This window comes from Rhinolophus ferrumequinum, chromosome 3 (genome assembly GCF_004115265.2).
Source record: "Rhinolophus ferrumequinum isolate MPI-CBG mRhiFer1 chromosome 3, mRhiFer1_v1.p, whole genome shotgun sequence".
Lineage (NCBI taxonomy): Eukaryota > Metazoa > Chordata > Mammalia > Chiroptera > Rhinolophidae > Rhinolophus > Rhinolophus ferrumequinum.
The window spans coordinates 78,918,649-78,932,898 of record NC_046286.1 but is presented as its reverse complement, the minus strand read 5'-3'; the positions used below and the strand labels follow the sequence as shown (position 1 = coordinate 78,932,898).

The 14,250-nt window shown below is 37.7% G+C and overlaps 2 protein-coding genes across 3 annotated transcripts in view; one reads left to right on the top strand and one right to left on the bottom strand.

Annotated features, from left to right (window-relative positions):
• The window catches only part of MED23 (mediator complex subunit 23), a 40,452-nt gene extending 38,795 nt beyond the window's left edge, over positions 1-1,657 (top strand). Inside the window, exon 29 of one of the 2 annotated variants that reach the window (XM_033102356.1) lies at positions 544-1,657. In XM_033102356.1, the coding sequence (XP_032958247.1) occupies positions 544-711 (168 nt within the window). In that variant the 3' untranslated portion in view covers positions 712-1,657. The remainder of the gene's footprint in view (positions 1-543) is intronic. The other variant, XM_033102352.1, reaches the window with a different exon arrangement.
• A 1,897-nt stretch (positions 1,658-3,554) lies between these two features.
• ARG1 (arginase 1) lies at positions 3,555-13,977 on the bottom strand. Its single transcript, XM_033103489.1, has 9 exons — positions 13,913-13,977; positions 13,455-13,570; positions 9,783-9,855; positions 7,678-7,852; positions 5,588-5,747; positions 5,117-5,211; positions 4,684-4,788; positions 4,319-4,455; positions 3,555-4,075 (listed from the first exon to the last, which is right to left on the bottom strand). Exons 2-9 carry the CDS (start codon positions 13,509-13,511, stop codon positions 3,909-3,911), a joined length of 969 nt encoding a protein of 322 aa, XP_032959380.1. The 5' UTR covers positions 13,512-13,570; positions 13,913-13,977; the 3' UTR covers positions 3,555-3,908.
• Between the last annotated feature and the right edge of the window lie 273 nt (positions 13,978-14,250).

Genomic DNA, 14,250 nt, shown 5'->3' with positions numbered 1-14,250 from the left:
TTATGTATTTCTTCACAGTATTTTAAGTAAGAGTAGATCTGATATTATTTAGTTTGAATTCCAAGTATAAATCAAGACCAAAAAAAAATTAGCTTTGCAGATGAATGTTAGTCATACATTATTCAAAGAACTTCAAAATATAATCATGCTTCATGCTTCTGTGAAGATGACATTTTAAAAGGGTGATCACCTGTTGCATGTGTAACATTTCCAGTGTAAATAAACTATACTAGCTTTTGGCAGTATGATGACTCACTAGCTAGGTAAGTGGGTGTGCTTTTGTAAGTATATGCATATATAGATAGATAATGCACATACACATATGTACATCACTATAATGTGTGTGAGGGAGCACACGTTTTTTTCTCATGTGAGAGAGAAATAATTATATCTGCTTTTGTTAAAGCACAAAACATGTAGAAAACCTTCTCATCCACCCCACTCCCTAGTTTATTGTTTCAGGATATGTGTAAATTACTTCTTTAAAAGGTGGGAAATTGTAATTCTCTTGTTAAAATATTTTAATGTGTTTTCATTTCTTAGGTAGAGAAGATTATTTGTAATTTAAAACCAGCTTTAAAACTTCGTCTTCGATTCATCACACACATTAGCAAGATGGAACCAGCTACAGTGCCTCCACAAGCCATAAATAGTGGGTCTCCAGCACCTCAGTCTAATCAGGTGCCAGTGTCTTTACCAGGAACTCAGTGAAGTCAGGGTGTACTGTGGTGAAAATGGAAATACATCGGTCTTTGAAACTGGACTCAAATCTCTTAAATCTGAACACGATTATGCTACATAGTGGTGTAGTAGAAGCGGTGAAGTTCAGATTGTTTTATTTTGATTCAAATGGTGAATCTGTTGACACCTTGTAACTCCCATCTCCCTGTCTATACTTCTGTCTCTAAGAGATCAAGTAAGCTACGTTTTTCATAACCATAACAGTTTATTAGAGCTACCTAGGAACATGGAGGTATCTATGATCAAATGACTTATTAGATACTTTCAGTCACTCCTGTTCTAGCCATTGGTTTTGTTTTTATTTTTTATTATTAATGACTTATTCAGTCTTCAAATACATTGTATTAAAGGCATCACACATGTAAAATAGTTATTACAAATCTTTTTATACATAAAGCTCTTTTGGTGTATCTTTAGGATAAGAGATTTTTGTCAATAAAGAATGTAGATTTCATTGCATTGCAGGAGCAAATGGTTTCATATTCTTTTTAAATGGCTTAAAATTTTTATCGTAGATTTCCAAGTAAAGGAGCTAATGTTTCTATCGAGGTAGATTGGCCAGTTTCTCCCTTTGCTGTAGATTTGAATTTAGTGTATGAAAAGAGTTGGAAGTTATGTAAGTAAATAACACAGCTAGAAATGCATAAACTTAATAAAGTCATACGTAAATGGCAATTCTCCAATCTGTTTTTAAAAATAAATTGCTTTTCCAGGTTTACACTCAGCTGGCAGCTGATATAATTCTTTGAATTTTTATAATCTTAAAATGTTTATTTATTTTTTAAATACAGTGTACATTTTGGTTCTTTAGAGTTTATTGGAAATTGAGAGACAATATTAATTTTGGGGGAAATTATTATTGTAAGACTTGAAAAATAATTAGTAAAATCTGTTGAATGAATACATTCTCTGATTGGTTACTCAATTTGAATGAATGTCTGCTGTGTCCTAGGCAATGTGTTGACTGGGTAGTAACAGAATGTGGCTGCTTCCATGGGTTCTATAGTACAGTCAGTAACTGGCATTGACCTAGGAATTAGGAGTAACTTGTTTTTTTTTTAAAAGAATTAGTGAAGTTTATAGCCAACTATACTTCAAAGTTTTATTTCCAAATACATTCTTCCTCAATTTTTATCTTCGTTGTGGTTTATATTATTATAATCTCTAAATCTTTATTTGCCATGCAAGTCCAGCTTAAAATTTATATAACGGTATAAGTAATTTTTCTAGGCTATTGTGAAAATTCTTCAGAAATTTTACACTAGAAATGAATTCAAGTATTACTGTTAGTCTCAATACAGTCTTGCTACTTCAAGGAATATATTGCTCTGAGATCACAGAATGGGAATAATTGTGACACTGCTACTATACAAATAGAAAAACGGAAGTGAAAATTAGTATCACTTTCTCAAGGACATAGACATTCCAATAAATTTATTGAAAGTTCAATTTTTTCCTATCTAGCTTAAAAAAAATGGGAATATGATTTTCCCCAAATAGGTTCTTAAAAGAATTAGAATTAATCGGAGGCATTAATTAATAGAAGACAGAAGTTTTATTTGGATGTAGAATGTGCTTGAGGTTGGGGGAAGGTGCCTTTCTTCATTACATCCTGAAAGTCCTGTTTGTTGTTTGTTTTTAAATGAATAGTAACTGTCATGTGGCTCTGTCCAGTAGGACTTTCTGCAATGGTGGAAACATTCTCTGTCTGTGCTGTCTCATACTGTAGTTAGTAGCAACATGTGCCTATTGAGCGCTTGAAACATGGAATGGTATTTTAAATTTTATTCATCTTTAAGTTAAATAACCACATGTGGCTACTATATTGGACAATACACATACTCTAAAGCAAGATCTCGCATAATTGCTCTTATCTAAAAGCAATTCAATAAAATATCTTACAAAGTCCATAGCGTCAATAGTTAGGTTTAAAATTCTGGGCTGTTGGGCGGCCGGTTGGCTCAGTTGGTTAGAGTGCAGTGCTCATAACACCAAGGTTGCCTGTTCGATTCCCATGGGCCAGTGAAGCAGCGCCCTCCACAACTAGATTGAAAACAACGACTTGACCTGGAGCTGGTGGGTCCTGAAAAAACACACTGTTCCCCAATATTCCCCAATTTTAAAACTCTGAGCTGCATGTGAAGAATCAGTTGGTAAAGGCTGATGTGGCTATTGCAACAGCAGCCATAAAAGGCCCCTTTCCTGGGGCCTGCTTCCTTACAGTCCACTCGAGTTCTGCACAAGGGTGGGAGAAGCAGAGGAGTTTGCTGTCATGGTTTTGATCATAGTTTACTCTCGTTTATTTTTTTCCACTCTTCTCACTATATTCCAGAGCCAAGATGAGTTTTCTGGACTGTTTAAAGATTTCAGCTAATGAGAGACAGTGTAATTGCAATGAGTGAAGGATGGGGTGTTTGGAAATCACAGGTAATTTTAAGTGAAACCCCTCTCTGAATTAGCAGATCTTAGAAACAAATAGCATTTTGATTTCTTTCTTCTACCTCCCAGAGGCTGCTATGCTTAAAATATAAACCAACACCATTTTTGAGGTTTAGAAAAAAATAAAGCATGGTCATCTAACATGAATGAATGTGGAGATTACGCAAGCCTTATGATTACCCATTTTACAGATGAGGAAACCGGAGCCAGAGTTTAGTTTCACCAAGGTCTTACGATGTTTTGGGGATGATGATTTCACTGTGGCTTTTTAAATCCTTTTAGTAGTTTTAAGCAGCATGGATGTGTGTGTGTGTGTGTGTGTGTGTGTGTGTGTGTATTTTGCATATATTTGGAATCATGCAGACATGATAGAATCTTATTATAAAGAGTTTATTATAAAAATCACATCTTTTGAACAACATGGAAATATGGTCCCTTTTCAAGTGGGGTAGTTTTATCTCCTGATATCAGGAATCCAATTGTATTATGTGTGGGGGCTTATATAGGAAATACAAGCTTTTTAATTTTACAAAACTTTGAATTTCCAAATCTTGAATTTCACACTGAGAAGGAGTGGATACAGTTTTTATTAATTGTATTAATATTTACTAAGGCAAAACATTCTTCTGAAACACCAAATCTTTAAGAGGCTGACTGTAAGCATCAGTAAATTCTTAAATTTGCTAATTATGTATTAGCTGTGAGATTCTTCCATACTGTTTCCACATTTACTTAGGTGGGTTAAGGTAGTCAAGAGGCTTATGATTACCCTCCCGGGCAACTCCAAAACAAGCCTGGGTTACTGCTACTGCGGTGTTGACTGTTCGCGTTACTTCTTCTGGTGTCTTCCCCAGAGATGGGTTCACTTCCATTATATCTAATCCTGAGAGCAGCCCTACAACAACAAATGGAAATAAGGCAATTCATTAAATAGTTGATCTTTTAAATTCAGTATCTTTGAAATATTTTCCAGGAGTGCAAAGCGTTGGTGACCAACTGAAACGACTTTAGTTCCTGCCTCATGTGATGGGCATTCTGGAAGGGTCACTAGACGTTTGATTTTCAGATCAATAGATTTTCGGATCTATTGGCCATGTATATACTTGCTTCTTCTTCGATCACTCAGATTTATACCTACCTGTTTTGTAAACTTCTTCTGTAATGTAGAGGCCTTCTCTGTAAGACAGACCTCCGATGACTGGTGTGCCGGTGGCTGGTGTGAAAGATGGGTCCAGTCCATCAACATCAAAGCTCAGATGAATTGGCCTTTTCTTTCTTTTAAGAGGTGGGGAAAGAGTTCAGTTTAATGTTGTCTTAATAGTTAGTAGATAAATATGGTTTTTCCCTTGCTTTATGAAAAAGTAACTCAGTGAAGTTCTGTAGTTTTACATAAAGGCTTTATTAATAACACTTCCATCCATTAGTGTCAGTAGCAAGTTCTTTTAATCATATTTAGGTTACAGAAGCACACACACACGCGCGCGCAAGAGCAAGGTATCCTACCTTCCTATTAGATAGCTGAGTGTTTCTTCCATCACCTTGCCAATTCCCAGTTTATCCACTTCAGTCATTGAAAAGTATTTAATACCCAGAGTTTTCAAAATGTAGCTATGAAAGAGGAGATATTAAGAGAATCTACTATTAATAAGGAGGCCGACTTTATACCCTCTTAGTTCCTTTCAAGAAAAAGATCGATGTGGTAAGATACATAAAATGTTTCTGTGTATATATATCAATATGATTTAACAATAAATCAAGATAAAAATCATTTGAACACATATATTTGTATGTACATGTATGTATATAAATACATGTAGACTTAAGTATAGATATATAGACTTGGTGCTTAAAATAATGTTTTCTCCTTGGTTTGGCCAGTATACCTAGCACTCAAAAGGACAAAAATGATGGTAAGTCACATTAGGAATAAACTTACTGTTCTCCGGGGTCCACGTCTCTCAGGCCAATATACACAATATCTTTGGCAGATATGCAGGGAGTCACCCAGGAGAATCCTGGTATATCTGGGATCTAAAATCGCAATGTTTCCATTTGGTTATATATGCTTCTCTTGAGCAAATCTTACATTGAAAGTTAAGGACACTTGTTGGACTGCATATATCTTAACCTCTGAAGCTCTGCAAACTTGCTTATAAAACTCTGCCCCACCTACTAAAACGGTGTAAGAATCCAAAGGGACAATACATACATATAAAGTCAGTTCACAAACTATCAAGGAAGGTAGCGGTAAGGAGCTCACCACCTTTAGCCGCCAACCTGTTGCTTATGGGCTGTGAGAAAACAGTTTGAGATTATACCAAGAACAAGATGGCACAGGGGTTCTTCCACCTCCTAAACTTCTGCTAAAGTTTATTATTTTGTAATAGAATGGCGACCAGCCTTTTACCTTTCCCTTTAGTTCCTTCAAAAGGAAAGACACAGGTTGTCCATGTAAGTTCCCACTTGAGGTTGTCTGTGGAGTGTTGATGTCGGCGTGAGCATCCACCCAGATGACACAGAGATCCGGGTGGACCCTGGCATGGCCAGATATACTGCCAATCGCCAAACTTTAGAGGAAAAAGTTGGAACATCAGGTTTGCAATATCATTACATACAACACATTATTCACTCAATGCTCTTGCTTGATTTTCCTTTAAGTCAAAGTGGCTGATATGTCTCAGGTTTTAAATTGAAGATGCCAACTAAATAATGAAAACCATAGAGAAAGTAGAGAGCTTACACTTAATATTTACTAACAAGTTATATTTACATCAAGACATTACTAAATAATTTGTAATTTTTTTTCGAAACCATCGTCTACTAAAATTGCAGATTTAGTTTCACCAAAAATTGAACTTGTGTAACAATACTAGGCACACAAGAAATTCCTTAGCATGATACACTATTCCATTTTCAGGGTTAAAGCAGGTTTCTTTTCTGCAGTCTCATCTCTCTTCGTAAATATTTGATTACCCCGGGTGAATTATGACAGAGTCCTTCCATTTTTTTCTTAAAATCTAATTCTTTACAATTGGAAAGCATCACTCAGTAGTCCTTATATCCACTTTAGCCAGTATATTCGGGGTTTGCACTCACTCTGTTCAACGCTCAGATACTGAGCTTGAACTTCCTAGTTTCCCGCCAAACATTTAAAGACCCACTCTTACACTGGTCCAGACTCTCACAGTTCATCTGAAACACTCCAAGCTCCAGAAAATTTGCCTGAATGGAACAGCTAAGTAATACCTAACACAACAGCTAAAAGATTAGTGTTTTTCATACCATGCCTATATCCGTCCACTCATAAATGTTGCAAGTACAATTCAGAGAATCATGAACTTTTCGATTCTCCAGGTGGAAGCAGTCATGCCTTGATGTTCTGGCATTGATTATTCGTCTTTATGTTTGTTTTCTCTTTAGGTTTCTTGTCTTTTATGCCACTCTTAAAATTTACACTTAAATTTTTTTCCACTTATAATAGAGAGGCCCAGTTTCTCAATTGCAGTTTTGTCACAGAAGCCTTGCTAACAGTTTGGTTTTGGAAGAAAAAAGTGAGGGAGAGGAAGTATTTAACTCCTGCATCAAGAGCCATTGAAATGTTTATACTTTCTAATCTAGTCATACTTCTGGTAACTTATTTTGGGACCTTGAGAGTAAACATTAAAAAGGCTCATGCACAGAAACTATTTTTGCCACATTATTTGTAATGGTGAAAATTTGAAAATAACCTGAATATCTGACAACATCAGTGTGTATAGTGATATAATGCCTTAATGAAAACTCATGCAAGAGTGAAAACTTATGCTTATATATATCATGAAGTAACATAAGGAAATCTGTACTGTAGATTAAGAACAAAACATAGGCTACCACATACACACGCACACACACAATTGTCAGACAAAAATCATGTATTATATTGGTGCAAAAGTAATTGCGGTTTTTGCCATTATTTTTAACCTTTTAAACTACAACTACTTTTGCACCAACCTAATACAAGTGAGAAAAAATGGCAAGGAAATACACCAGATTTTCAATTACAGTTGATATGGTTGTTAGGGAATTACAATTACCACTGTTTTTTTTTCTCTCTTTTATATGTGTGTGTGTTTCAAAAATGGTATAATTATTACTTTTATAATGGAAAACACCTTTAAATGTTGACCTAAATGGGTTGTCCCTTTATCGGTACTCAAGTACAATAAGCTGACTATGCATTTCCTCAGTGCTTATTTATTTAGAAATGTAAGCCTGTGCTGACTATTTTACTGAAATTCATATTTCATGTATTTTCTGCTGTAATGAAGATGATGCAAGATTTTAGATAGTCTGTTTCCAAAATAAAGTAGTAACCAAAAAATTTTTTTAAAGGCAGAAAAATCGGTATGAATTATTGATCAATGCTTCCCCTTCCATATTTTCTCTCTCACGGTTTTGGTCACCCTGGCTTTGTGCCTTTTGTGCCCGATCCCCAGAGACATCATCATTAAACAGGACCTGTGGTCTCCACCCAGGACCAGGCTGGTCCTTCCACTCTTCTTGACTTCTGCCACCACACCGGCCAGCTGCTCGTTTGCTTTTCCCACAGACCTTGGATTCTTCACAATTTGGAAGGGACTGTCATTGGGGACATCAGCAAAGGGCAGGTCCCCATAATCTTTTACATCACACTCTATAATTAAAATGAAAAGTCACAGGTTACTAAATAAAAAAGGATTACAAAACCATCTGTGCAGGGTGATTTTAAAATTACAAAATACGTATATTTTCTAACGTATAAGCAAAGAAAAACAATCTGGTGGGACTGTACAAGTTGTGAAGGTAGAAATCACGTCAACTTTGGCCTGATATCATCATCTCACCTATGCCCCACACCGCTGCCTGCTGTACACTGGGTTCTCAGTAAATATTTCTTGACTTCACCCACTTAGGCTGTTAAGTACCACAGTGGTAACCTTCTGGTTTGGGCTTAGTGGGTGGCAGCCATCTTGTCTCTGTCTCTGCTTACATACTTTCTACTTTTCTACCATAATCATGTTTTGTATTGATAATAAAGAAGTAGTTTAAATATAAATAAGTATATGTATATGGATCCCAAGGAAAATACACCAGTATTTTCTAAATTGTCTGATTCCATATTAACAATCCAATCTGACACCTGCTGAAGCACTTCGGCTCCTCCTCCGTCCACTGACCTTGCCTTATAGTGGTACTGTCAGAATTAAATAAGGATATGTGATTACCATCCAACCTAACACTTCAGCAAGCTCAGGAAACAAAGGCTTCATTGTTACTTTTTAAATAAGGTAACCCAAAGTTCCTAAGGACTTGGGGACACTTCTTACAAGGCCCTGCATTAGGCTTCAAGGCACAGAACTTTACGTAACACTGTGATGGGGGCTCAATTCAATGTTCTGAACTAACTAGTCTCCGTGAATTGTATTTATTCATGTCTCTTGTATTTATTCATGTATCTAGGGTTCAATAATACCTTCAGGAGACTTAACCCGATATAAGATGTGAACAAATTATGCTTGTTAACTGGTCCAGTCCATTTACCCAAACCTTCTGTTCTCTGTTGGGGTGTCTCTCTCTCTCTCTCTCTCTCTCTCTCTCTTTCTCCCTTTCTCTCTCTCCTTGGCTTTAATTCTTATTTACTAAAATTTTCTAAAATTGATTCATTTTAAGTGTACAGGTCAATGAGTTTTAGAAGTATCTACAGTCTTTCAGCCACCACCACAGTTGAGATTTAGAAACTTCCATCACTCCCCACAGCTCCCTCATGCTCCTCTGCAGTCACTGCACCCCATGGTATGGATGGTCCACCTTTCATTTATCCCTCTACTGGCTGATGAACATTTCGTTGTTTCCATTTTTGGGCTATTATAAATAACGTTGCTACAAACCTTCCAGTACAAACAATTGTACGGATGTGTCTTTCCACTTCTCTTGGGTAAATACCAAGAGAAGGAGTATGTTTGCTGGGTCAAAAGGTAAATGTATGCTGAAGAAACTGCCAAACAGCTTTCCAAAGTAGCTGTATCATTACGCACTCTCATTGGAAATATCGGAGGGTCCTAGTGCCAACACTTTATCAGAGTTTTGTACATAAAGATGACATTCACTTTAGCCTACACTTTTAAAATACCATTTTTTATTTGCATGCCTATACATATGTGTGGGTGTGTGCACGTGCATACACACGTCATTATTAGTACTGTTTTATTTCCTCTTACAAATAGGGGTCTTCTTGCTAGTAGTGTACTTCCTGCTGTCCCTTGCCTTTCAGTTTCAATCCCCCCAACTCCCCTACCACCCACCCCAGCCCCAGCTTTTGCACACATAGATTCTCTTATGCAGTAGTCGGGCTGGAAAGACAAAATATCTGAGTAAATAAGCAATATTTATTGAGCATTCTCCCCATACACTTTATATATTTTGTTTATTTTATTTTTTACAGGATATGCTTCTATAGTTATAGCCTAGGCTGCAATTCTGCGGTACAGATGTCACTCCAGACACACCCCATTTTAACAGGAGCCTGTTTCTTCCTTCAGAGTAGGAAGGAAGTCAGGCTGATCATCTTTCAGCTTAAAAATTACCTTGTTCTTTCAGTTTCTCAAGCAGGCCAGCCTTTCTCAATACCTTAGGGCCTTCTTCCACTCCTCCTCGTGGCTGAACAATTTAAAAATAAAGTAATTCAGACATGATCTTGATCATCAGAGGCCCCAATAGAAAACTCTTTTAATTATTTAATCAGTTGAATAGTAACGACCATTTTTTGAGTTCCTACAGAGCCAGAAATAAACATTATCTCATGTAATCATCACAGCAAGGTAGATTGGATTGCTCCTGTGTCAAATATGAGGCCCCAGAATCAGAAAGGTTAGTTTCCTGCAGGCCTGCAGCTAACAAGTGGCAGAGCCTTCAAACCTGATCCAGTTCCTACGGATTCTAACACCTGCATCTCATCTTCCCATCATACCATGTTACCAACAGTGAACATTTATTTTGTGCAAAAGCACTCTGATAGGTGAAGATACAGAAAAGGAGAGGATTTCTGTCTTTGAGTAATGCATAAGCTAATCGGAGATTTGGATATTTTACCCCAATTACAGCACTTGGAGATTTGCTTCCAAGCAGATAGAAGATGTTATAACAAAAACAGGATGCCAGGGACAGAGTGTGTCAGGTGGAGCAGATGACATTTCAGCTGAGTGATGCAACACGAGTTCAGGAAAATGGATGGGGTGATGGAGAAATTTTGCAAACCAGGGGAACAGCTTGGGTAAAAAAAAGCACTAAAAAAAGAAGTGTGGCATGAAAGAGACACACATGTAGATCGTCACAACAGTAAGGGTAGAAAGCAGGTGACAGAGACATGCATCAACTGGGAGCAGAAACCACAAAGACCAACCTAGTATTTCAAGTTTTGACCTGCTCGATAAGCACAGTGGACAAGAATTCTACCCTTGCTGTTTTTACATCAGGGAAACCAACATGCTACCTCCTTGGTCCTAAATCTTCTCTAGTCTCCTGGCTGATTAGTGATCTGAAGATACAGTTCTCTTGTGTATCTCTCTGATTCTACTTTCCAGCAAGTGTTTTAGATACATTATCTCGTGTTGTCAGAATGAAAAGAGGAGCCAAAAGACAGGTGCGTGTATCCCTAGGATTGGGCTGTGGCACCAAAACAAGCAAGTATCTCCTCCCAATTCAAATTAGCAGAAGGCTTGTCCTGGCTTCCAGGTAAATCCTCGATGTTAGATTCCTGTCCCTGGCAGCAAGGGACCCCACACACTCTGCCTGACACTTGGCTCCTTTACTCCATTCCCTCTCTTCAAATATATTCTGCAGATATATTCTCTCCTTCCTAAAACCCATTGGAGTGCTGCTTGGCTTCTATTTTGCCTTTGGTTCTGTGTTTGTTTTCATCTTCTTTCCATTATTAGATTTCGGTCTCAGGTTCTTTACACGGCAGCAGTGTATTTTGTAGTGTAGCACTGACACTTAGCAGACCCTCAAAAATTGTCAGTTTGATCACACGTCCCTGGCTATTTTCTCTCTCTCCCTTTTAAACTTCAGAACAAACCTTAGTTGACTCTGTAGTTGCTTCAGCATAGTCATTACATTTCCCAGAGCGACACTTCCTAGCATTCTTTTTGTTTGTTTAATTCAAACTTCTCCACACAAGCAGTCTTTTCTCATTGCGTAGTTTATTGGCCCACTTTGGAAATCACTTATTAGTTCTGCCTCCTTTGAAGCTGGGCCCTGGTTCCTACCTGGTCACCAGTGTCAGATCCACTGTGACTCTAAAGAAGCATCAGTGCAGGCCAGGGACACAGGCTTTGGGATCAAACAGTCCTGTCTGGAATCACACAATCAAGGCTGAGTGACTTGAGCAGATTACCAAACCTCTGAGCCTTAGTTAACTGCAAAATAAATGTAATACCTACCTCATTTTTTGCCACCACATCCCTCCTACTTCCCACTGCCTTACAAGGGCATGAGAGGCCTAGAGGGGATGGAGTCCTTTCTCAGACTCAACTTACTGGCCATCTGTACTTGAATCCTCTCCGTTGCTTGTTTGTCAGACTTTTACCTCCTTTACGAGAGGACACATGCTTATATGTTGGCTATATTTTCCCCCTCTATACTATGGTTTAATGTAGAAAAAACTCTCTCTCTGAGCCCTTACTATCATGAGACAATAAGCTTCATTCTCATGAGGCCATATTTTAATGACGGAAGGGCTGTAGGGGGATAAAAAGAATTACTGAGAGCAGAAAATGCATCAGGTTATATTTCAAAATACTATCCCTTAGAGGGGCTGTTATTATCAGCATAAGACCTTCTGCTGAGGTCTAGGGCCAAGGGCATGTTCAGGATCTTTGCTTCCTTCCTTCCTTCCTTCCTTCCTTCCTTCCTTCCTGCCTTCCTTCCTTCCTTCCTTTCTTCTTCCTTCCTTCCTTCCTTCCTTCCTTCTTCCTTCTTTCCTACCTTCTGTTTTTCTTTCCTTACCTCCTTCCTTCATTTCTGTTTCCTGCCCTCTTTTTCTTCTTTCATGTCAGCTATTTCAGTCCTGTCTTTGTAAGAACCTGTCTCAAGAATAAGTGAGCGTATTGTGGATTTTGCAATAACCCCAGCCTTAAAAGAAATACTTCTCTGTCAGCAAAAATGTCCCTGTGTTCTGGGAGAGGCCTTTGAAGGATTTCCAGGGGAAGTAAAGCAGTATTTACTGACAGTCCACCTGCCATTTGGGTCTCTAACCTCTGACCTGTCCCATTTAGTTTTGCAATAAAAAGCCAGAGTGCAAAGCAAGAGTTCAAAACTGAGAGGAGTGAAACGCTGACCAGGTGAACAAAGAGAAAGTTCTGAGAAACCTAGAGAAGACTCCACTTAAAATAAGGACAAAAAAAATTAACCTTAAGAGTTTAATATCACATTTTGTCTTGCTTGCTCTTGTTTTTGTTCTTTTTTTTTTTCCTCTTTAAACATAGACACATGCTGGAGTCTAAGCTCTCTGTAATTTCATATTGACCAGAATGAATGTGCCCAGACAGAAAAAAACATTGTATATTTCAATGTTGCTGGTATGCTCTGGCAATCTGGGAGTTTCATAAATCCATCAGTCCTTTCCATATTGCCAACTTACAGTCAGAATTTCTTTCAGTTTTCTTTTTTCCTCCTTCAAAGAGAGGCACACAAAGGCTCCTCCCTAGTCCATGGGCTAACACTTTTCTAGAATCATTAAAACACTCAAATAATATGAATCATTCACAAGTTGCGTAAAGCAAAAATATATGGCTGATCCAAATTAAAAGAACTCTGATCATTGCCGACAATCTATGAAATTTTTCTAAGCATTAATTGCATAACTAAATACATGTGTTTTCTTAAAATTTTCTCTCTCTACATATACACAGTAGCATCAAAAGCAACGAGAGCACAGAAATCTAAATGAGTAGAGGCAATGCAGAAATAGTCCATTTCCATTCAAATAAAAATATTTTCTCTTAAAAAATATGAGGAAAAAGTTTGTAGAGTCAAATAAAATCAGTGGTGGCTGAGGTTAGGCATCAGAAGATTAGGAGTGAGTTGGTGATCATAATTATACAAAGTTGTAAAACGGTGAGACGACTTTAAAATATATACCATTTTGGGGGCCAGGGTGTACGAAGAAACGTAACTAACCACATAATAACAATTACTGATTTTTAAGTCTGAAACTTTCTAATAAATTCTAGGTATTCAAAGCCAGGCTTTTTACTCACCTGTCCCTTGGAGAAAGGAGCTCCGACGATCCCTATGGATTTGGGCTTGGAACTCATGCTCTGATACTTCTTGTCACTGCACCTGAGTTCTCCAACCAGTCTCTAGTCTCTGCAATCTTCAATGATGGAAGGCACATTTTTTTTTTCCATTTATAATTGGGTTGAATCTGTTTACCTTATTCAAATGAGGAAAACTGGCTCCACCTACTGAACCAAACGGGCAATCGACTGAAGTCTCCAAAGTTCTTCATACATAAAATAAACATAAATCCTCTGAGTCCAGGTCTCTCATTAGATGAGATTATTCATGTCACCAGTTCACAGCCATCTGACATTAACCTTCCCTAATCACAACCTTTATTGCCTAATCATAATAAGCTTTTCTAATCATAATCAATTAATTATCGCAAAAGCAGTGCCGTGGCTTTAGTTGTGCAAACTCAGGGAAGACCACTTACCTCCGCAGGCCTCTGGGTCCTCCTGTGTCAAAAAGGGCGGGGACCAGCAAGACGGTCTGTCACATCCCTTGGAGCCCTACAACCCCTCAGGTTTGTAGAGTTCAGGTTTAACACACTAGGATTAATGGTTAATCCATGAGCTATACTTCATACACCAGTAGGGTGCAGTCTTAGGGAAAACATATGACTTCCTTTTCTGATTAATACTTAAAGAAAAACCTAATTACCTAATTAACAAGCCAAAGGGGTTACTGTGTGAAGTTTGAAATATAGTATGTAGGAAAACAACAGTTTTTGGAATCATAATATCATAATCAAGATACAAAAGTAAAAATGGC

Coding starts and splice junctions, on each gene's coding strand:
- ARG1 (XM_033103489.1), bottom strand. CDS start 13,511: ATGAGTTCCAAGCCCAAATCCATAGGGATCGTCGGAGCTCCTTTCTCC. Junction 9,856..13,454: donor CTCCTTTCTCCAAGGGACAG/GTGAGTAAAAAG, acceptor TAAATTGTTCAG/CCACGAGGAGGAGTGGAAGA. Junction 5,212..5,587: donor TGAAGGAACTAAAGGGAAAG/GTAAAAGGCTGG, acceptor TTGCGATTTTAG/ATCCCAGATATACCAGGATT.